Source organism: Arctopsyche grandis, chromosome 10 (genome assembly GCF_051622035.1).
Source record: "Arctopsyche grandis isolate Sample6627 chromosome 10, ASM5162203v2, whole genome shotgun sequence".
Classification (NCBI taxonomy): domain Eukaryota; kingdom Metazoa; phylum Arthropoda; class Insecta; order Trichoptera; family Hydropsychidae; genus Arctopsyche; species Arctopsyche grandis.
The window spans coordinates 4796325-4821037 of NC_135364.1; the positions used below are offsets into that span (position 1 = coordinate 4796325).

A 24713-nucleotide genomic window follows, 5' to 3' on the forward strand; every position below is an offset into this window, starting at 1 on the left:
TTCGACTAACGTTACTTTAAACATTCAATAGTAAATACCAGCCTTACCCCATAAACAAGACCTCCTCAAAGAATACACACCGCCTCATACGTACATACCTACACGAACTGATCCTTCATTTGCCGCACAATGGCCGCTTAATTAACCGAAGATATGTATGCATACACCTTCAGGACAAATTAAGTAAATCTTCACATACTTGTACAATTCTTTCGGGAATGAAGCGTTCAAGTCTTCTTGACTTTCTCGACTTAAAACTCGATTTTCTTGATCGTCATACATATATATACATATATACGTATGTATGTTCATCGAAGACCACATGTTTCGACGACACCTCGGGCAACATCATTATCGACGACAACTTGGATTTATTGCTTCTCAATCCTTCTGAAGAAGCCGTAGCAGCTTCTACGACACGTTTCGTGTGGTTATTGTCGAACACGAGCATGTTCCGTCGTACGCTCCTATTATAAATTTGACTAGATATTGAATAAATCAATGCTGAACATGATTTTTTGTGAAATTTAAAAAGGTACTATTTCGGTTGCATCTGAATTTGTATTTTTTATATACTATACGCATTTATATTATATACCAATCAAACATACCATAAAAATCTTCATTTTATTTCCTTGCAGTCTTAGACTGAAGTTTGCATATTTATATACCTATACATATGTACATACATATATATTTTTTTACCTTACAAAGGTACGTACATATATTTAAAAAAATATATTTGCAGGCGTTTTTACTATTTATATTTACCATTGTGCCATTACGGGTTTTGCTCCAAGGTGACACCTATGGCCAAATTTGAACATGTGTACTTTACATTTATAACATTATTACTATAAATTTTAAATAATGTTGGCAAATGAAATCAGATAAATTGGAAACGATCGACCTAAAGTACGTATATCCTAGTTAGTCCAAGGAGTCCAAGTTTTTTGTAAGTTTAGACAATTTTAAATGGAAGAAATTTTTTTTAATTTTTTGTCGTTAGCAAATAGCATAAAAGATGAGTTCAAGAAGCTAGTATAGTATATAATCTTGTATATGACCTAAATGAGAACCTTGGGGTACATTTATATTGCTTTTAATCATTAGTTCAATCCGCCTTAACGAAATGAAAATATTGGATTTCAATAAATTTTTTTTTTTTAATAAATGAGATCCTATTTAATTATTCTTTCAAATTTATCCGTATCCTTTCATTATTTTATTTTAATCCCTTTGAAATCGACTATTCTCGTAACGCGTTCTTACACAGATTATATTCTTATTTTTTTGTTAATTAACCTCGTTTAGATCTTTATAACATAACATAAACTTATTTCCCTTTCCAATTTTTTGATCTTCCTCTTTCGTCTCATCGATTGGTTTGTAAGATAATTTTCTTTTCAATATTATTTTTCACTTACATATGTTTATTTAAAATTCATTATCTATAATATTATCCCATTATCTTATAAGACCTTTCCATAATCTTTCATTATTACATTTACAAAATCCTTCAAAACCGATTATTTCCTTGACGCTTTCTTACCCAAATCCTGCTATACTTTTAGCTGACCCATTTTCTAACTTATTTTTCACTTTAGATCCTTATTCGGATCTGAATCTCCTTTCATATCCCTTTTCTATTTTATTAATTGTCTTAGAAACTATGTATTTCAGCTTAAATATTATTTTTATTATATTATAAACTGTATGTTTCTGTTACAAAATATTAAACAAGTATTTGTTTTTTTCTAGGTAAATTAATCGGAGTACATTGTACACATGGCTTAAATCGCACTGGCTATCTGGTGTGCCATTTCATGATCCACACTTTGGGATGGCCGCCACAAAGAGCCATTGATGGTGAGTAAAATGTCAATTCATTTCATGGAAATTCCAACGTATGTATTTTACCGTACGCACCCGTAGTTAGATCGTCAACATCCACGTAAATCATAGTAATTACTCAACAACACGATAGAATGTGAATGGTAGTAGTACATATCCGTTTAACCATGGGAAAATGCATATAATATTTGTTCAAATTCATCATGGAGGCGATTTCACTCGCCTATCATCCTAAACTGTTTTCATAAATAATCACACACTACCATATACGGATGCTGGACAATTTAACAACGGCAATAATTCCTCACGCGTTTCATAATTTTCATTTCGACATCTTAATTGTGTTTTTATTTCAGAATTCGAACGTGCCAGAGGTCATCGTATGGAGAGAGGCAATTACATCAACAGTCTTCTAACTTTCAGAGAGAGATACTTCTGAAACCTTAAACGCATAATCAAACATAAATTTAATCTAAGTGTATTTTGTTGATATCCGCGTTACCTGGCATAGTAAATATCTAAACCCATGAGAATTCCGTTCATTAACGTGTCCTTATGAGCACGTCACGTAAAATCCAGGTAGCCTATCTTTATAGCTCCTTAATTCCTTATCTCGACCGGGAATCGACCCCATTGTTTCCCTCAGACGAGACTTGTCGACTTGACGAGATACATCTCTCGTATGAAAATGATTAAATACGAGCGCGTGCTTTGAATTTCCAAATGTGAAAGTAACCCGGGTACATTCTTGACTAATCGCTCTTCTAAACATCTCTATTTTCAGCCAATTATAATTGTCAACGTGTGCGCGAAATTAAATTCCAATATGGTGTCCTGTTTCTTTTTTATAGTTGTGTATTTTTTTCTTCAATGTCTTACCTATAATAAAATAGCGTGAAAGGATCTTTTCAAATATATACGATGAATTTGTCACTCACTTAACGTCTCTTTTTTTTTTCTCTGGCCTGTCTGCGAAATTAATCGGGACGGCTGTAAAAGAGTGAGAGTTGTTTTCTGTTCTATTTATATCCATTATATTATTTATATTCATAAATCTTCATCATTGTAATAATTTACCTGACTAAATAAATAAAATTTACATTTTTACACACTTTTTTTGTATACTTTTTAATACAACTTTCCTCGTATGCATTATATATTTTACTTACATTGAAACGATCTCAAATTATCGTAAATTAATACGATTATAATATTTGGATTTTGATCAAAATTATATCCTACAGGGCTTTTTTTTGAAGAAAAAACGCTTTTAGCAACGAAAACTATATTCAAATATCATTTAAATTAAATTTAAGGCAGATTTTCCTTCGCCACCAAGTGCATTAAAAAATTAAACAAAATCTGTCATATATGTTTATGTTTTTATTTTAAATACACATGTCAAATCTAAAATTAAATAAACAAATACAAATATAACATATATTTGTACAATTAAAGCCTAATGTAAAAGAACATTGTTTTAAAATCATATACTTACATATTCAAATGAAATTTTATAATAATTTCCACAGTTTTGCCCAATTTTCAACTGGCAAATCGTCTCTATTTTCTTAGTGTTTCATAAAATTATAACATCAGAGCCCAATTTTTAAATCCATCCATATTTTATCCTCTTCATAAGAACACCATATTTACTGATTGTGATTATGCACGCACTAATATTGTTTCGTCTAACTGTTTTTGAAAAATACCGTGAAAAAGGGAATCAGAAAAAAATAAAAAGCCCTGTAGGAGTAAACATTATTTGCTAAATTTAAAATTTATCTGAACGTAAAGTTTAATCAAAATTTGATTTAAAAAATCGTTTAGAAATCAATAGTTTCTATCTATGATTTACTATTGATTCCAATATACATACATACATATACAAATACAACATATTTAATAATTTATTTTATTCCTTTGATTTTCGATGCACAGAATCTATACTAATAGCTTTCATTCGTTTCCAGTTATAATAACAATGTGCAAAGTGAAACTATTTAAAAACTTTCATTAATGTTTACTTCAAAATATCTTCCATAAATAGCTCAAACAGTATCAAAAACTAGATTTTCCTCAAAAAAAAGACATGAACCTGAGATCAAAAGAATTCATTGATACTCTTATTTGTACATATGTACTTATTTATACTGAATAGACTTATTTTCAACTGAAAAATCATTCTGTTTAATGCCTTACGATTGGTTTTTTAATCCATACAATATTTTAAGGGTTTTTCTATCTGTCTAAATTAATATAAAATTGAAAAAAACTATACTGTTCGTAACAAATGTGATAGAAGTTGAGGATATAAACTTGTACTTACACTCTCTGACTACTTATATACATACATACATACATACAATGCACCTTAAACAAATTGTACAATTTTTCAAACATATTACATGAAGATAGAACAATCTAATATTGGTCAGAAATACGAGTTAAAGGTTTGACTCTCTTGCTAAAATTCGTACCTACCAATTGAATCTTTCTCGATATTTTTATATACCTATATAATGTGTAATATACCATATGATAAGTATTTTTTCTAGACCATATTCAGTCTGATTTCTTATACACCAAACTGCACCAATACAATTCCGCCTAGACTCATTTTACGAGGGGTGTTTATGGTCATCGGCAGGGATCTGCAGGGACATAAAACCCCAATCAGTCACCTGTTAAAATTGTATCACTAAACCCGTGTCGAACATAAATCAGTAGCAGACAGAGATAACAGCCCTGGCAAACACATTATATTATACCCTTCTCTGTCTGATCTGATCTGAAACTGATCCGAGCTTTCGAAACGTCGACAGATCGACGACAAATGGAGCTTTCGCATAAAACCGAATACCATAAAAAAGAAGCACACATACATACATACATGCTTCGTCGATTAATTTATTCCACATACATATTTAGTGACCCTATTCACACGAGCTTTAATCGATTATAGAAGGTGTTACCAAACCGAACAATTTCTAATGTTATCGAACGCCTCGGTGCGTGTTGTTACGCTCTCCTTATCAAGACGAATTCCGATGAACTTGAATTGGAATTTCATCGAATGTTTTGTAAGAATGTACATCTCCAGATAACGTATCTCGCTTAACACACATTTACGAAACTCGATTCAAGTTGGACATGTTTGTAATTTACCGCGATCGGAAAATTTTTCACTGAATCTAACCCAGAGGATTGCAGTTTAACTTTTGGTGTTTTATTTTTTCTGTTCGGCAGGAGGCGCCACGAAGTTATTTGTTGACATCGAAAGTACATAAATGTTGTGTGGGCGGCTTTAGGTTTGGTCTTGGGCACAAAACATACAGGTTTTTGTACAGTGGCACTCAATTTGTGAGGTGTTTGGAGACCCTTCGGATGAAAATTGCCCTCAGCCGATAGACAGGTGTCATTAAAATCTTTGGCTTCCGTGTTCAAAGTCTACAATCGAAGTGAATTTAATTAAAAATATACTCAATGCTTAGTTTGGTACGCTCTCGTCGTTGATATCATCTTCTGTGTTTAACCATTCCCTAACGATGAAAACCTTTCCAATTTTCTTTAACTTGTGTGACTCATTAATTTATTCCAAGTGTTTGTGTAGTCCTTGTTTTACTTCTCATTTAATTAGTTATATACTTGTTTAATATAAATAAATCGATACTGTTACATATTTTTAATGAGAACCTATCGAACTTTTTGATATCTACCAAAAATAACAATAGCATAATTTTATTAAAATTGCACTAAACTAATTTTCATACATATTATATTTATTTTTATTGAGATAAAATATATTATAATAGAATACGAAGAAAACATTACAACTAAATATTCCTTTTTAAGTAACCACCCATAGTTTTAAAGATCTTTATTTATTTTAAATAACAAAAACTAACAGCTTTACAATGCATATAATATTGACACCATAAAAATTCTAAAATATAAACATAGAAGAAAATAATTGAATAATGGTAGATATGGGATATTATCTAAATTAAAGCAAGAAAGTAACGACAAAAAAGATAAATATGATACGGAGTATTGTTAAAAAAAAGAGATATATGAAAAGAAATTACAGAAATAATTTGTAGAAAAGGGATAAATGTGAAAAAATGAAGAATTACGGAGGGATCTGATTGTATGTACATTGAAATAGGATCTAACTTAATAAATAAGGACTATTAATTATATAATTCAAAAGCTTAAACAAAAAACATAAATTTTCCTCCTAGATTGTAAAGGAGACAAAACGATCATTGTGTAGAAATCTGGAATTGCAGTAGGAATGGATTTTTTTTATTTATGTCTTCTAAATTATAAACATGTGCGCGATATAAACGATTCCAAGCAGTGACAGTAAATTCCATATGACTTACAAAATAATAAATTGAAAAGTATGGCAACATTACTATGGGCAATATATGTATGTATGTATGTATATGTAGATTTTCCACGAAAAATTTAGTTTTCATTTTATTACCTACATACATTCAAAAACATTGAGCTTCGCTGGAGTATTCTTTCATAACAGTAATCATATTAAACAATGGGATATATGTACAAACATTATATTATGTCTAGGAAGTTTTTTTATTAGTATTGAAACATTTTGAAAACCCATCTATTATATATGTATAATACTTAAGTTACATTCGTTTTTTTTTCCTTTTCTTATACGCATATTTTTGTGTCTTACTTTTGAAAAAGTGACATGTTTTAGCTCAAAAGACATCTCAACTTTAACTTATTGCTGTCGCCATCTTTGTCGGGACCAAATGCACATTCTCCTAACAAACCTTCGACATTTCTACTGGCAGATATATCGAGGACATCTCTCCAGATAATTTTTTGCCCATCTCCAAAAAACCAACCGCACTTTGTCGGCCCGGAGATGAAACTGAAACTTCGGGTACACCGAGATAGCCCACGCATCACATACAGTTCTCAGTAAAGAGCCCATGTTCGATTGTATTTATTTAACGCGTGTCTTCGCCTTGGGCAAGCCGGTGTTTTATGTGAGCAATTAAGAAATAAATCGGTATGAAAATGCATTTTGGTGAGAGTTCTTTCCAAAATCGTTCGCGAATGAGATAAACTCGCGCGGAATCAATGGGTACTTACAGATTCAATAAGCAGTTTAATCCTATCGATAGACGGGAACTTTCGTCATACTGACCCGTTATTTAAATTTTCTAAAATGCATTTTTGATATTTATTAAATACATTCTTGGAGTGTACATAACTGAACGTTCCGTTGTACCAACAAGTAAGTGAGCGTTTAAAATGAAAGGTATAAGAGTGCGCGCCATAAAGGTAACATACAAAGATTTTACAAGGTGATAAACATCGGATAAACCCTGTCTTCTGTTAAACGTTTATCATCCCGATTTACACACACGAAACAAAATGTTAGCCTATGGATACAAAAAAAATTAAGAGCTCCTGTCTCTTTCGAACTTTCATTTAATTACGGGGAGTATACCTACATACATTGTGGTTTGATCAATATTTACCTTTCGACTTCTTATCTATCCGCCGCATATAAAATATGTATCTGATAACTGTTAGAAGTGTATTATAGGTAATTATATACCTGCTCGCTTAGATAGCACTTGACCCAAATTTTAAGTCATAATATTTGTTGAATAATGTAACAAAAACGTCGCCTGGAACAACAGAAGTCGAGAACAGTAGAACCATTGCATTACAGATTAAGATTAGTGATACGTGCTTCCTATTCTGAGAATTACATCTGTAAGACACGCTTTTATAATATAATATATTTTGTAAATAATTAAACAAACTACAAATCGATATCTAGCAATCAACAAATCAACAAACATATAAATTGTTGAAGACTATTAAGATATTTCGATATCTGAAAATATGTTTTATATTTGTAGGCAGTATTTTGCCAAATATTTGTTCCAAAGTTCATTGCGAAGGTTTTGAAGAATGATTATTTCATGAAATATTTTCCTTTAGAAAACATAAGAGGAAGAAGATTGAACCAATTTGTTGATGAATATGTAGTTGATCCAACTTTTTATGTGAAACTGTGAACAATTTTTAAGATTTCTTCTTCCGAAAGAGGCGTTCTAAATTTTAAAATTTGTTTCTGCAAATTTATATAAATACTTGTGTCATTTTAATGCAAAATTTTAAACGAACATTCTTTCCACGATTTGATTTTGAAAACCGGAAAGAATAGATGAATATGAAAAGCCAATTCATTTGAGAAATTTTATATAAAACTGTTTCTTATTTCGAAAATAGCATTTTAATGTTACTTCAAATGTATTGTATAGTACATACATATGTAGTCTTAATTACTACTTAATTACTTTATACTGTAATATTCATATCCTTTTTTTATAATGTAATAAATGAACAAATATTTCTATTACTACTCAATGAAAATACTCTACGGAATTCCATCTCGAACAAAAAAAAATAAACCAAGAATCCCAAGACGATTTTATTCAAATAGTACACGTGTACACCTTTATGGCTTATTGTTAATAACGAACCGAGTATAAATATTATTTTAGAATAGACCAAAAAATAAAAAAAAAGTAAAATACACGTGTTACTCGCCTCTAGTTGTTACGAAAGTATTATTTCATTCTATAAAAATAAATGAAAGGATTAAAAAATATATATGTATGTACTTACATACATACATTACACTGTAGTACAATCAACCTAACCGAAACCACGTCTAACCTACGAATACAAAATTTTCTCACGTTATCCGTAGCAGTTTTCGCACAATGTTGACAATGTCGATAATTAGACGAGACCCACCGGGTATTTTTAGCACTGGTCTTAATTAGCATCCTCGTATGAATGAGCTGTGCTAAACTTTGGTTAGACAGTGGCGCCTTGTATGCCCAATGAATTAAACCAAGCCAGATAAAATACAATATGTTCCATATATTTTTTTCACAATTGAATCCCAGTACTTTCATCTCGTCAGGTGATACTTGATATTTCTCCTGGTTACCTCACGCAGGACGTGTAAATCTCTCGGGTGTAGGTAACACCCAACCGAGGATAATTCATGTGGGATCATCGATACAGATCTCCTCTGAACACTTCACCAACTCCTGAGGATACCGCCCCTGCTCCTAAAATAATAAAGCGCAAGTATCCTCAGAGTCGAATCAATTTTTGGTCATCCTAGTTGCTTTTAATCGTAGCCGGTTTCGGTGTCTGTTAAGTCAGTGGGTCAATTTTTCTTTTAGACCTGCAGCGGCGACAATCCTGCACATAAATCTGTTTAATTTTTTTATATTCAAATATCGTCACTATCCGGTCGTGAGGTCACTATAAATTCACGCCTTCAAATTGAACACGAATGTGTGTATTTTTTATGGAAAATATTTTAGATTCTGTTCCTAATTCTACTCGAGAACTTTGATCTCTTCGGGGAACTATTTATACGACAAATTTGACTGCTAATTGTTTCGAAATTAGAAAATATTCCACTGAAGGAGATTTCGTTTCAATTAGAGCTTATTTTCAGTGTGAATTGCATTTAAAAATCCCCTAGATATGTATTTTTAAATCGCATTCTTCGTGTAAAATTATATGTATAGTACGTAACTCAAATTAGGCTCAAATTATCTTTTTTTTTTAAATACAATACATAGAGCAGAGCTGTGGAGTCAATTAAAATTTTACCGACTCCGACTTTAGCTCGAACGATTTTTAGTAAGATCGACTTTTCTTGTCAACGTATAAAATTATAAGTAATATAAATATGTAATAGCAATTTTCAAAATATAAAAAATAAAGAAATTAAATAATTCACAAAAAACTGACATGTAATCCTATTTATTGAATTATTGGTAATAAAATAGGTATAAATAAAATGTAAGTATATTCATAGTGTATGTTAATGAATTTCATTACACAAAAGCATCAATTTAATAAAAAGTACGAGGCGGAATAAATAATCGTTTTTGGCCACAACACATAAAAATACTCACAATACAACGAATTTATTTAAAATTTAAATATATGATTTTTATAGAGAAATTAGTAAATTTCAATTTATTAGTGGATTTGCTTCAATAAAATTGGAGACTCAAATTGACATATACCTTAATAAAGAAAAGAATAATAAGGAGTCGGAGTCGGTTGACTCCGACTCCGCTTGAAATGCTCCGATTCTGCGACTCTGTAATAGATTCTTATATTGATTTAAAACGATCACTTTCAAATATCTGGAATATATTGCAAAATAAATATATGTATTATATAAGATTATCGGCTCTTTTTTATTTATGTACGTGTATGTGTTAAATTTAGTAAACTTTCGATGATTATTTTTAATATCTATATAAGGAAATCATGTGATATTAAAAATCCATTATAAATGTGTAGATTCTTTCCAAATTATTCCACTAATAATTTTTCAATAATAAAAAACCGATATTTTTTAAGGTTTGAAATTTGATCAAGAATAGATTAAGATGTTCATTTATAATTTAACATGGAAAAATACTAAAAAAGTTTTCACATTAAAGTCAAATCAAATGTTATTTATCATATTTAAGCTGTTAACAAGGTTTGAAATGTGAATATAAAATTCAACCGTCTGGGATTGATGTTTAAATTTGAACTTCACGGAATTATTATTGCATGAAATATTTTCTAGGATTTGTTGAATTCCATTTTTATTAAAAAATCCACTTCAATCTTAATACAAAGTTCACTCAACCAGAAGCTTTCGCTGACAATACAAACTACATACCTCCACTTAATCATACTTTTGATAGCATAAAAATCATCATGACGGTGCAATCCCATCGTTTTCACCGATTATTACTAGTATAATTTATAGACTTCAAGTACAATATGTACATACACAATGCAACACTATCACATACGAATAAAATTCCCATTAAACTATGCGCTCGTAGCATTCTTCAGGATCGACGATAAATTTAAACTTCATTACTCTACGTCCCATTGTGAATCATCGTAAATATTATATTCTTTCCCATATATGGCCGAAAATGTGAAGACAATTTGTCTTGATTTGTTGGACACAGTATTCGCATCTGTGGCGTAATTTACGCCCAACATCGATACGGTTCGTGTTAACCTCGTCACTGCGTTCGTTGTAGGGTCGTGTCTGCGAATCTGTGATTGTTTTAACCTTTTGACCGCGACGACGCGATCTCTCGTTCGCCTTATAAATAATACCAAGTGCCGTGCGAATGTTTTGTACTGCGAGAGTAGTTTTAAATAGATGATGTGTCTCGATTCGTCGGAATTTATTATAATTTCAAGTTTGATTCCGAGAATGTGGGTTTGTACAATTGTAAATGTGTATTTAGGTCGTTGTCGATTGTCACAATTATATTTTTTCATTCAATTTTGAGAATTGTTTATTACTAAATAATCAGCTGTAATTGTAGCTGACAATCTCATTTGACTTTTCGTTTATTTTATTTATTATTATTAAATAGCAAATTACTAATGAATTATTTACAATTAACAATTTTAAACTTAAACTAACAACTATAATATAACATAGTTAACAAAACTATAATTAGTAACCCTTAATAATATAATATAACACGAAACATATTGTTTTATTAAAGTTACATATACATATATATTTACGTCATCTTCCACAGAGGTATCCATAACACCCCTCAAGAAAGCATCAATGTTACCTCTAAAACACCTCTAATGCTCTCAGGAAGGGCATTGTATATTTGAACACCTCTGTGGAAAACACCTCCTGCAATTTTTTGCTTTCTCAACTCTACCTATAATTTTTTATTCCTATTTCTAGTAATTATGTATATCTCTTTTCCTAACTATATGATTATTGATATATTTGGGTAATAGATTCTTATCTAGCTTGTATACAAATCTTGAAGTGCTTAATTTACTTAAGACTATTTCTAATATCCAACCATTTCAATTCATCTAACATACTTGTAATATTCTTACGTTACGTCACATTCAAAATTGCAAGCATTGCTTTATTCTGCAGTTTATCAATACACAATCCACTAAATAGATCGAGTACTGAAGCGCAATATACAGTTTTAGTACCAACATCAAAACATCAATACATCCAAAATATATACTTAACGAAAATAAACTTATAAATACTGGTTATTTTAACTTTACTTTATACCTACATATACATATATGAATACGAAATGGATCGTAATATAGGCCACAGACGAAATGATTTATCGTTCATAGAGTTTGCTCCCAACAATTATCATATCCGAAGATTTTATTATGTCAAATCGATCAGCTTTGCCAAGTATATATTTTAAATTTTATTCAACGATCTGAATATTTTTATATCATATATTTTACATATTATGTTGAAAATAAAATATATTGAAATTTTAATTTTACAACAAGCTTAATGTGTCATATATTTTTACAAGCTTTTTACTAGCTTCACTCTGTTATTTTCATATGTATTTAATTTAACCGATTAAAATATTTCCCACTTCAACAAATTGCCCAACTGATTATCCGACAAATTTGTTTCATCAACATATTATATTTTAAACTGAACGCGAATATGAAAACATATAATATCATATCAAACAGGTCATTTTTACCTCCATACATTTCATAAAATTCTTAATAGTTTTCGGAATTTTATCTGTTCACATTAAAGATTTATACTCATTGAAGCTCTCATCGACTTGTATTTTCAAAATAATCACGAGAAGACGATTAAAAGACGATTTTCTGAAAAGAACACTTCCCCATAAAAATAATCATTGCAAGCACGACGCGCTTTGTATGGAGACTTTCGAGCGAGACGGTGACTTTGAATTGTCATTTATCTGTCAATACTTATCAAAATCGATCCAAATAAATTTCAATAAATAAATATTGATCGCTTATTTTCTTTTAATAAGAAAAAACTCGAAAATATTCTTGTAAAGAGATATGTACATATATGAAAAAAACCGACGTTTTCGAAATTTTTGTTCAGATAAATCGATTGGTTGGAAGCATAGGACATTGTATAAAATCAATGAATTTTTTTTATTTAACGTTCTCTTGATGCAATGAAATGACACTAGATCCATCGATGAAAATCCAACGCTTTTTAATATACAAATTATTTTCATTTTTTAATCCTATCTTCACGTAAACACCAAACGTATACAATTCGCACCTTTTACATCAACAGGTATGTATTCCAAATTTATACGCACACTTATGTTCTTCCAAAATTTTCATCAATGGAACCAAGGATGCTAGTTTCTCACGACATCTTCCACCTAATATTTTCGTGCGTACGAATATAAAAACATGCAATTATCGCAGTAATAAAACACGAAAACAGGTGTGCTGCACATTAGTAATGCGACCCGCTGACCTTTCCGCGCACGATCACGTTCGACGCATCGCACAACAACTGCAAATCAATGCAACACATATAATTAAATCATCATCATTTCCCCCTCCCAACTAACATCTTAATTACCCCACTATGTACAATACGCACGTAAGAGCAAACAGACAAACACGAGATGACGAGACTCGGACAGGTGGGGTAATTAAAACAATGCAGGTGGTAATTGACGTCGTCAATCACGACAGGCTTTCACGATTTTTGAATGTGTAACTATCATCTCTGGTGCTGGTAATCTCCGGTACGATCAATGATTGAGTGCTCTCAATCTTCGAGACCATTTTTCACGTGTGTGGTGAAGTTCGCTTCCTCACCGAAATTGTCGGTGTGATTACGCTATCGAATATGTGTGTATTATTTACATAGAATTGGTACCGATGCTAGTTGATCTTATTAAGATATTCCATCTCTCGTCTCGTCTGCTCTCTTTTTTGAGAGCTCTCAATTATGACCACCTCTGTATGTGCGTGTGTGTGTCTCCAAATTAGGGTGACGTGTCGTCCTTTTGTGCGATAATCCTTTCTTTGTCAGGGTGATTATATTTGGCAGGCTTCAATGCTGAAATTGGATATAATTGGAAATAATTTCGATATAATTCTACCAATGTGAAAAAACCATGCTTTTCAAAGACTATTTTATATGATTCAATGAAGCTCTTTTGTACATATGTATAATGTACATTTTGTATGGTACGCTTTTGCTGTCTTATTTATTCATTTTCATATATTATTTTCAAAATTGCCATTTTCCAGCTATTCATTTATTCAAATTTTCGAATTATGTATTACATACAATTACGATTCAGTTGTTTAATATCGCCTAAACAGTTAACATCTGCCGTGTTTGTATCGTTTTTTGTGGTACTTTAATCAATAAAAATTGTTCGTAATGATAAAATATCCTTACGTTCAATCATCGGAAGTGATTTTTTCAGTAATTTGTGTTGCCAAATAGTTTTTGTGCGCTTTTTAATACAAAATTTATGTTTATATTACCCATTTCTTAGAAGCGTGAAAAATTCATTTGTTTTCGATAAAAAAAAGTGTTTAAATATATTAACACAGTAAATCTTACATATAAAAATGGTATGAATTAAATTTAGTCAAAATAAATTCAAAGTTATATTCAGTGATTAATTAAAGTGTAACATTTTCAAGTGTTTTTAAACGTATTGAAGATGGCATATTTTTCAATCAATTGCTTTAATTGAAATAAGCCTGAAAATTCTATTGGTGTAAAACAGCTTTTCCTGGAGACATGATCTGGAGCCGAATTGGATAAGAAGAAGGAGAAACAAAGTCAGTAATTTATAATTTATTCTTCACATAGCTTTTCGTAATAAAACAAATACTCAAACATTTTATATTCTTGCAAATGTATAAATAACACTCGTATTTGCACAGTACAAAATCAAATTCTCAATATAACAACAGTATATTTTGATTTTGAAATGATTTTTATTATTCATAAGTTTTGTTCACAATAATTTTAAGTGGATATATTATAAAGGGAATCATTATATCAATTTACATACAGCATGATATAGGTAGGAAAAAAAGTTCAAAACCTATTTACAATACTTGCAAATGCTTAAAAGCAGTATCGATGATGCATACTATTAAAAAAATTTCACAAAATCATATTTACATATATTATCTGCAAAGAATTCTTAAAGTTATGTACATATCTCAAGAAACATTTCATTACGCAAAATTACGTCAAAACATAACTGAAATCGAATATTACATATTTTCATTCTTTGACCTCAACGTGATGATTTTTACATTATGTTCTTTTTAGAGGAATAAAACATTGAAATGAAATAAAACACATAAAAATCATGATTATAGCCATGGTATTGACTTTGTTGGAAGATAATGTTATGCCATTGTTATTTAAATATGATATCGTCCAAATATGTGACGCGGCTGGTTCAAATCAAGCGCAATCTTAAGTCCAATTTTCGACCATTTTTTCGAACGGCTGGGGCCGTATATCGGCAATAACGCGGCGAAGGATTGCAAGTCGTCCATCGTCTCTGATTGATCGGCGTAGACTAGCGACTTCACATATCCCCACATAAAATAATCCAAAGCTGTTATTAATATTATATGTATAGTAAAAAAAAATGCATATATACATATATACAATTCTCTAGTCTAGTCATATATGTATGTTAGAGAAACGTAAGAGAAAAATTGTTCATAAACAATTGCACTAAAATTTAAAATGAAAATGACATAATTTTGTGATTAAATACAAAATTTAAAATTCGCAACTATCAAACAAAATCAGAGGTATAAATTTAACCTTACTAGAAGCAATACGCAACATTATTTTTAGGGATATATCATCTGAAATGCTTTACATTATGTTGTTTTACTAACACAACTTCGGCTATTTAATCTTTTGAATGAATTATTGCATATCGCATTTATTTTAAAGTGACCCAGGTTTTAAACAAGATTCCGTCTATCTTTATTTTGTTCATTTTGTTCAATTCCGTCTATCTTTAGTTGTGTGATAGTCAAGGCACAATAATTTGGGGTAAATATTAAGGCGTCATTCTGGTTATTGTATGTATATGTATATAATCAGAAATTTGCTTTTCCAGCTTACGAGATATCATTGTGTTCATCAAATGGCATCGAATTGTGTTCAAGATTTACAATTCAATATATGTTCATAAAATAATTTCCGTAATGAGTATAACTATACTCAAAGAATGCATAATCGGATATGAATCCACCGAATCGTCAGTGCAATAGTAATTTCACCGTAACATACACACAGATTCGACAGATATCCGATATGCTTACTTAAGAACTAGAGTCCCACATCGCTTACGGTCACCCTATCCGAATAAAAATCGATTGTCGCCCGCAGTTGTGATCGCCCTTATCGCAACCTGATAAGATTAGTTGCGTGCTCGCGCGTGTCCCTACCCAGAATTATCTATTATTAAGCCTAAATATTCTATAAAACGTGCCCAAAGTAAAAAGTTGCATCCAAGTACATAAATTTATATTGCCCGGTCGTATTCCCTGTAACGGCGTAAATTTACATATCGAGAACGGGTCCCTTGGTGCCGTTGCTCTTACACTTTGCCGTTGGTCACTTGCTCTTACACACGACACAATACGCTCTTTACCCAATCCATAATAATTCAAACGGTTCCGGAGATAAGAAGACTCTGTTCACGTGCGTATGTGTAAATTTTTTCCAATTACAAATTATATACGTGTATGAATGTGTGTGTTTGATTGGGAAACTCTCCGTGTACAGTTTTGGTTTGTGGTTGTTGTTTATGTACAGTCGAAGATGCGCTTGTTATTCGACCACACACTCTAAAATCAGATTATGTTTTTGCCGTTCGGATATGGGTGGCAAAAGGCGGTACAAAATGGCAGTCGTAGTAAATTGATCAATGGAAGTGTTTTCTCTGATAGTGACGCGTTCTGCTGAGCACTTTACTTTCAAACTAGTTCGCTATCTGAAAGAGCACAGTCAAAACTTCAATTTAACCCCATACCCGGCCAATCTTTGAAAAGTGTGATTGTGCGGACGGTAGTGGAAACTCTATCGTTCGTGTATAAATGGAAGAAATTTATCATATATGTATGTATGTATGTTTTATGTTTATTATACGTTCAAACTTTTGCGGAAGTTTCTGATTGAATGTACGTATGTATGTATATGTTTGGATAATACTCAAGCTGTAATTTTAACTTTATTTAGTGAATAAGATGATTAGTCAATACATTCTGGTGGGTATTCATTAATGATCAGTTATACATAACGATTGATTAGTGCATAGCAGTGGCGTGCCGTTATTGGACTAGAGAGACTAGGCAAGTCCCCTAAAATATTTTACCTAAAATTTGTTTTAAATTAATATTTTGCATTCAGATTACCGAAGTTCAGAAACTGGATTCGGTCCTAATTGAAGTAGTGGATTGTTGTGGTATGGTTCTCCGCATCGTTCCATCATACATCATACATATATGTATGTAAAAATAAAAATGAAAAATTATACTTATAACCTCAAGACATCATTATTATAATACAAAAATTAAAGATAGTATATATTTTTTTGTCCATACTAATGTATGTACCTGTGTATGTATATGTCCCCTGTTTTAATAGTCACGGCACGCCACTGGTTATTGCTTAAATTTAACAGTCAGCTTATTCGACGGTTGGTTCATGATTTGACATATGATTTTTTGAAGGCGAAAACGCGATTGATTTTGTAATTCAATAGAATGAACATTATGATGACTCCATTGAACAATTTATTTACTGGCTAAATTAACTGACCAAAAATTTATTATGTGTGTGTGTGTGTGTGTGTGTGTGTGTGTGCGTGTTATTTTCGTAAGGGATGTTTTACTTTATTTGTTTGACGCAACACTACTCGGAAGTTTTCGTCTTTCGCAGTGCCGATTTCTTTAAAACTTCCGATTTTTCTTTTTCGGAATGTGACTGTTTTCTACGCTTGCAATCACCGAGTAGGAAATTCGACAAATCTATCTTTTACGTCTGTTCTTTTATACACTATGACAATAATCATATGGGAAATTGATCTGAAATGTTGATATTTTAACTACCTATGTACATACCTAAGAGAGAAACTAAGCATCTAAAGAAAATTTAATTGAACAGTAATTCATTTGTATTAAGCATTAAATATGTAGCATTCTTCTATAATATAATATTCATATTAATAGTAATTTTCAAACTTTGTATAATAATATACATAGTTAAATAATATTTTACGTACAAAAAATACAAAAATTATTATTGATTTGGTTGAAATATATATAATTAAATATTATTACAGATTAATTCTCATCGATGTAGCTTGTCTAAAAGAATATGAGTTTTATTTTTGGCATACGGCGCGACACTCGCCTTTCAATGTTCTGCCTGAAAGAGCTCAAAAGGCAACTTTTCCGCAGTACGTATATCTGTCCATAAAAGCGTTCGCATTTATCTATATGCTATAAATATGTACTCGTATGTTTGTGTGTGTGTGAAATTGTCAAAATCGGGGGTGAAATTTTCCACGGTTAGCTGGATGTCGTTGGAAAAGTTTCGCGTCTGAAAAGCGGAAAAACAGTCCAGTCAACGGCCGGGGCACAAAGCTCTCGTCCCAAAACTCACCTGTACTTTTCCTATATACTTTTTGGTTCGGTGACACCAACTTTTATTTTGACGTTCAGTTTTACCTTAGTTCGACGACACTGCTTCCAAATATTTATTGCGTAATAACACTCTTCTTGGTATTAACTTTTCACATAAACTATAGCGAGGTTTTTTGTTAGATTTTTCGTCTCCTCCTTAGAGAGTTTTCCGGTTGAAGTATGGTTATTGTTAAATTTGACCTGTCGCCTCGTACTAATGCACTGTAGATACGCTAAAGCATCGTAAACATACATACATATTATGTATATGTAAGAATTGATTTTAGTCGACCACCATTTTGCAATTGAATTTTTGAACCATTGTTAAATTATCTTACTAATTTTTTGATATTCATACATGATTCGCTTAGAATATTAATATATTATTTAAGTGCTTAAAATCATTTTGTAAAACAGTTTTATATATATTTATAATAGAAAACTTGCGACAGGAAACATTTATTTTCATTCAAAATGGCATAATTTCAAATGCTTCATAACAGACATGTCTCAGGTGTCTTGTCTCAATAATTGGAATGAATTAAATTTAGGAACATTATTTTTTTATTTGTACATATGTATGTATGTATGTATATGTACATATAACTACTGATCCAGTGATGAATATATATTTTACACATTATCTAAACTTTTTTTTTTCACTTTATAATAGTATTATGTACACAGCATATTAAAAAATGCTTCAAAATATATTGAATTTCATTGTAGTTTACATACACTTCCTTACATACTAATATTTTTATTTTAATTTTACATAAATATAGGAATGAGTTTTAAACGAGCCGTATGTGTGGTTGGCCAAACTGCTAGGGATAAAGTGTGTGTGGTATGCATGAGGGACCGGATGCGTGTTACTATGGTCACTTGTTGGAGAACAAGCCCGACGACATGGTTATAATAAATAGTTCTGACTGAATCTGCGCTTTTCACTTGGAATCCTTCACATCCGGATCCTATATACATATATAAATATATACCAGGAAGACCTAACAGGTAAACCCCAATGGGCATTCCTGGCCAAATACAAACATCGATATAAAATTTTTAGAATAATTTTAATAAAGCATTATAGAAACATCAATGGATAAATTTTGACAAATTTTTGATAAACTTCCATTTTTGGAGCATTTTTTCTTATATAAATTGACAAATTTCGACATGCAGAAAAACTAGAAATTTGCAAGACAATTATGGACAAATTAGCAGCATTTTTATACGAATCAGTGAAATTCGAGATGTTGAAAACTCGAAAATTAGGATAAATGACTAAAGGTTGCCAATTTTTTGGAACCGTTTCAATGAAATTCAATTGGCAAACTCGATTGATAAGAAACGATTGCCCTGGAATCACAAACCAAGGTCTGGCCAGCAGCAACTAGTGGGACTCGAGCCCGTGACCACTATGTTCGAAAGCATATATGCTAACGACTAGTCCACGCTGCTGGTTAGCCGAATGTTGAGGACGTTTATAAACATCTATTTTTTTATATTATCTATACAAGTGTTTTAATCACTCTAGATATTTTAATAATTTCAATACGTATAAAAACAATAATCACTACAAAATTTAAATATCATTTTATATACATATGTAGCTTTACCTTCGACTTTAGAATAAAAATCATCAATGATATTGTTATTATTATATCATTCAATTCATAATTTTTTTGTGGACACTTTCTAAATAATTTTATCAATAAATTTTCACCTTTAAATTAATCGGTAAACCATTTGAGTAAATCGTACAGAAAAGCCGTCACATAATATTACCCATTCGACATCCACAATCATATTCTATTTAATTATTATGAACGTTGAACAAAAACCTCCGATCGACAATTATCCCCTCCAATAACAACGAGAGGCATTTAGAGGTATTTAAAAAACGCATCGTACATACATTAATTTTTATCTCGCGTCAAGCCGGATCATCACGGATAATCCGTCGCGTTGAAAAATTATCCCCTAAACGGCGCATTCGTCGCGGCGGTTGCGAGCGGGTCATCGCACAATGCGTTGATCCCTCTACACAACATATACTACATATAATATGTATATTATAATAATCGTCTCGCACCTACTCATATCTACGTACCTATCCAGCGTCGCGGAGATTAATCATCACAAATGACCCGTGGAGTGTCACGAGGGGCACCGATGATGAATCGTCCGCGCCGCTCCAGATCAATCGCGCTCTCTCGGATGTCGTGCTTTTAAAAGCTTGTTAACGCCCGCGATGAGCCCTCTTTTATAAAAAATGACGTTTTAGTGAAGCCCCCGGACCACTAGAGCCAAAAGCTCCGGACTAAATTGTGGAATTTCACGCCCGTGCCTCGCTCTGAGCCGCGCGAGCTTTTGAGCTTTCCTATCCAGAAACGAAAATTCTCGACGCGTGTGTTTTCATTTCGCTTTTTATTTTTATTGTGTTTTTTTAGATGTCAAATTTAGTTCCTGAATTGTAAATGCTTCGTTTTCGAATTATTTTTTATTGATCATTCATAGTGTATAATGTAAATTAAATTAAAATTTATTAAATCCTCACGCTACCGTTTTCCTACCTACTGTTCCCGATATTTTAAAAATCTTATCCTTAAACGATCTTTCTGTCAGGTGATGACTCACTGATTATTTTTTAAGCTCCTAAATGGTTTCCTTGATTGTTCCGATTTACCGAGTAAGGTTGTAGGTATTCTAGACACGTTGCACTCTTTTCACTTAATCATTATAAAAACCAATTTCCTAAAATATTCCTATCTACAGCGTGTTTGTCGTATGCTTAACGGGGAGCTGAATTGGGTTGATCTATTCGGTATTTCCTTACGTCAATTCAGGACTGCCATCAGGAGAGTCTTGACTGATTGATCCATTTCTATTTTTCTATTTCTATTATTATATATTCTTTGTCCAATTATATTATATCACATTATGTTTATCCAATTATATTATATCACATTATGTTTAATTATGCATTGTCCTATTTAGTCATATTTTAGTTTTTGTTCCTTTCTTTATCATTTATTTGTCAATATGTACTAGATATAATATGTATTTTGTAAAAATCTATAATTGGGCTCAGATGTTATTTTGTTATATTTATTTAAAGTTGATTTTTCAATAAATAAATACATGTGTACATATTTATATAAAGTATGAATTCATGTTTATATTTAGTATTTAGCAGTTATTTTCTACAACTCTCAAAATGTCATACTACTCTACTGTAAATTAGTTTTTGAGCGTTATATGTATGTATGTACATATTTAAAAATGTCTTATCTTTCAAGTAATAATTAATAATTAACTAATTAGTACTTAAAGACTTAATTTTAATTAATGTTTTAAATAAAGATTCAAATTTCAAAATCAATGAACGTGGTTTTCAAAATGAGATATTTAAGCCATTAGTGTTTATAGTCTTACATTTAAATTTTTATGCAAAAGTACATATGCATTCTGATAAATATAATATGTAGAAATGAGTAATCACAATTGTATCAAATTATCCATGAATTTTACGATTTGCAGCAACCGTTTCAGTCGATTCGGGAAATTATCGGAAAAACCATCAAATATGCATTAAAACCTGGTTTGTTAGCTTTTAATGTATTTATAAAAAAAAAATGTCGAATCATATACTAGTATGTACATAATAAAGTCGTCTGCGACAATTCAACCATAACCGAAAATGATTGATAATTCACATACTCTACCTACATGTGTACTATATATGTATGTATGTACGTGTACGATATAACGAGTTGTTTACATTTTTGTCCGTAAGCCGGTTTTATTTATTATTTCTTTTACTTTCACCGTATTTTTTCGACCTGGGCATTTAATTACGGGCGCCTCTTCATCAATTATTATTAAAAAAATCGGAAGTGTACGTATGCATGTATATGTGTACATACAATGAGCTAGGTAGTTGGTTAACTTTCTAATTTTTTAGTGTTTCGTATTATTTTTCTTTATACTTGCTTGGAAAGGATTGTTCTGGATCTGGTCGTTGTGCCTATTAAGCACAAACTTATGTATGTATATATGTATGTAGATCGAGAAATAAATTCTAACGATTCGAATCGTAGTTGTGAACGCGATTCCAGAACCCACCCACGCACAAATACCCCAAGGGATCAAACTGTTAATAATAACACACAATTGTTGACCCCCAAAATACACGGATGCTCAAAAACAATACCGTTTCAATTTTCCATTATATTTGTTTTAATTTAAAAAATAATAGACTTAATATGAGTGGCTCATATTGCTGAATTTATTATTTATTATTTTTTTCTTTTTTGGTTTGACGTCTCTTGGTGAAAGTCTTACCGTCCAATTTATATATTATAAGAGTGTATATTATTTAAAATTTATCTAGTCCTGTTTTAATAATGTAATAATATATGTTATTGAATATAATAACCAGAGCTGGGAAGTCTCTTCAAAATTTATCGACTCCGACTGTGACTTTACCTTATCTTTTGTCTTTGACTTGAACGATTTTAGTAAGATTGATTTTTCTTGCCAACGTATAAAATTGTTAGTTATAAAAATAAAAACGATTTATTGAAAAGTATAAAAAATTAAAGAAATAAAAAAATCACTAAAAATTAACATTTAACCCAATATATTTAATTATGAGTAATGAAATAGGCATAAATAAAAAGGAAGTACATTAATTGTGTATGTTTATTAATTTCATACACAAATAAATCAATTAAATAAAAAAAATATGAGACGTAGAAAACTACTCGGTTTTGACTACAACACATCAAAATACATGTAATTCAAGTTATTTTTTAACGACTTTATTTATAATGTAATTCACGATGTTTTTAAATAAAGTAATACATTTTAATTTATTTAGTAGATTTACTTCCATAAAATTGCAGACTCAAATTGACACATATTGATCAAATAAAATATTAAAAATTATTCGGAGTCGGTTGATATTTTACAAGTCCGACTCCGCTTGAAATGCTACGACTCTGCTATCTAGATTCCACATCCCTGATAGTAAAAATGTTATTCTCAATATCATTAATAAGTAAACTTCTGCTAGGGATCGAGGCGCATTTCTTGGAAATCCCATTTTTACAAGCTTTTTTGCTCTCTTGCTTTGAACACTCATAGGATGGTCTATTGTTATTTGCAATTGCCCTGACGACTATTCGTGTTTATTAAGTTGAAATCATTTTCACTCCTATAATTAATTATATACATACACTTTTATTTTAATACTAATTTTAGTATACGGAATCCTCATTTAAAAAAAAATGTTATATGTAACGAAAGGGTTCAAATGATTACAAGGATTACAAATTGTACAAAGGATTACAAATTACAAAGATAACTACTAAACTTAAATCACTTTCTTATAACGAAAGATTGAAAAGAATGAATCTCACTTCACTGGAGACGAGAAGAAATAGAGGCGACTTAATCGAAGTTTTTAAAATAATAAATAATCATAATAATTGTCATATGTCTAAACTCATTACGTTCAATGATAGCACTCATCTTAAAGGTCACACTCTCAGACTCCAAAAAGAAAAATCGAATAAATTGATCAGAGACTCCTTATTTTCAATCAGAGTGGTTACAGTTTAGAATAGTCTTTCCAACAATGTGGTAAATTCAGAAAACCTTAATATTTTTAAAAACAAACTAGATTCCTTTCTTAAATTTATAGGATTTTTGTAATTATTCTTTTCCAATAGGTATCTTATCTTTATTTTTGTTTTATTTTAGTTATTATGTTACTCTTCCAGATATTTTATTTTTATTTTTCTTCTTTTGGTATTTTCTCTTATTTCGTATTTTATTATGAATATTTTTGTTTTTATTTTATTATTTGTATAAGTCAAACCCCGTGGGTCTATCGGCTTGCCGCCTTCCCCAAGTATTTAAATAAATAATTTACTTTGATACTTTTTCGTACATGCATCATAAGATAGGAATGTTTGCATATATTTTTAATGATATTTATAATTATATGTTCAATCTATTATCTAACTTTTTGTATCGATTGGGTATTTTCAAGAAAAACCTTAAAATTTCTGTGGCCTCCTGTAGTCGGCAATCGCCTCTATAATTTATAAACAAACCATTTTCAATTGATAGATGAAACACATAATTTAATAACAATCTTTTCCGATCTACATACACACGGGCGTACTATCTACAAAAGAATGCGTGCGTTTGTTGATTATATTGTTAAA

At 30.8% G+C, this 24713-nt stretch overlaps 1 protein-coding gene across 1 annotated transcript in view; it reads left to right on the top strand.

The window, feature by feature from the left end:
* The window catches only part of LOC143917855 (RNA/RNP complex-1-interacting phosphatase), a 49218-nt gene extending 45648 nt beyond the window's left edge, over nucleotides 1–3570 (top strand). The window contains exons 7-8 of the mRNA XM_077439463.1: nucleotides 1762–1869; nucleotides 2211–3570. Of these exons, the coding sequence (XP_077295589.1) occupies nucleotides 1762–1869; nucleotides 2211–2293 (191 nt within the window). The 3' untranslated portion in view covers nucleotides 2294–3570. The remainder of the gene's footprint in view (nucleotides 1–1761; nucleotides 1870–2210) is intronic.
* Nucleotides 3571–24713: the final 21143 nt, after the last annotated feature.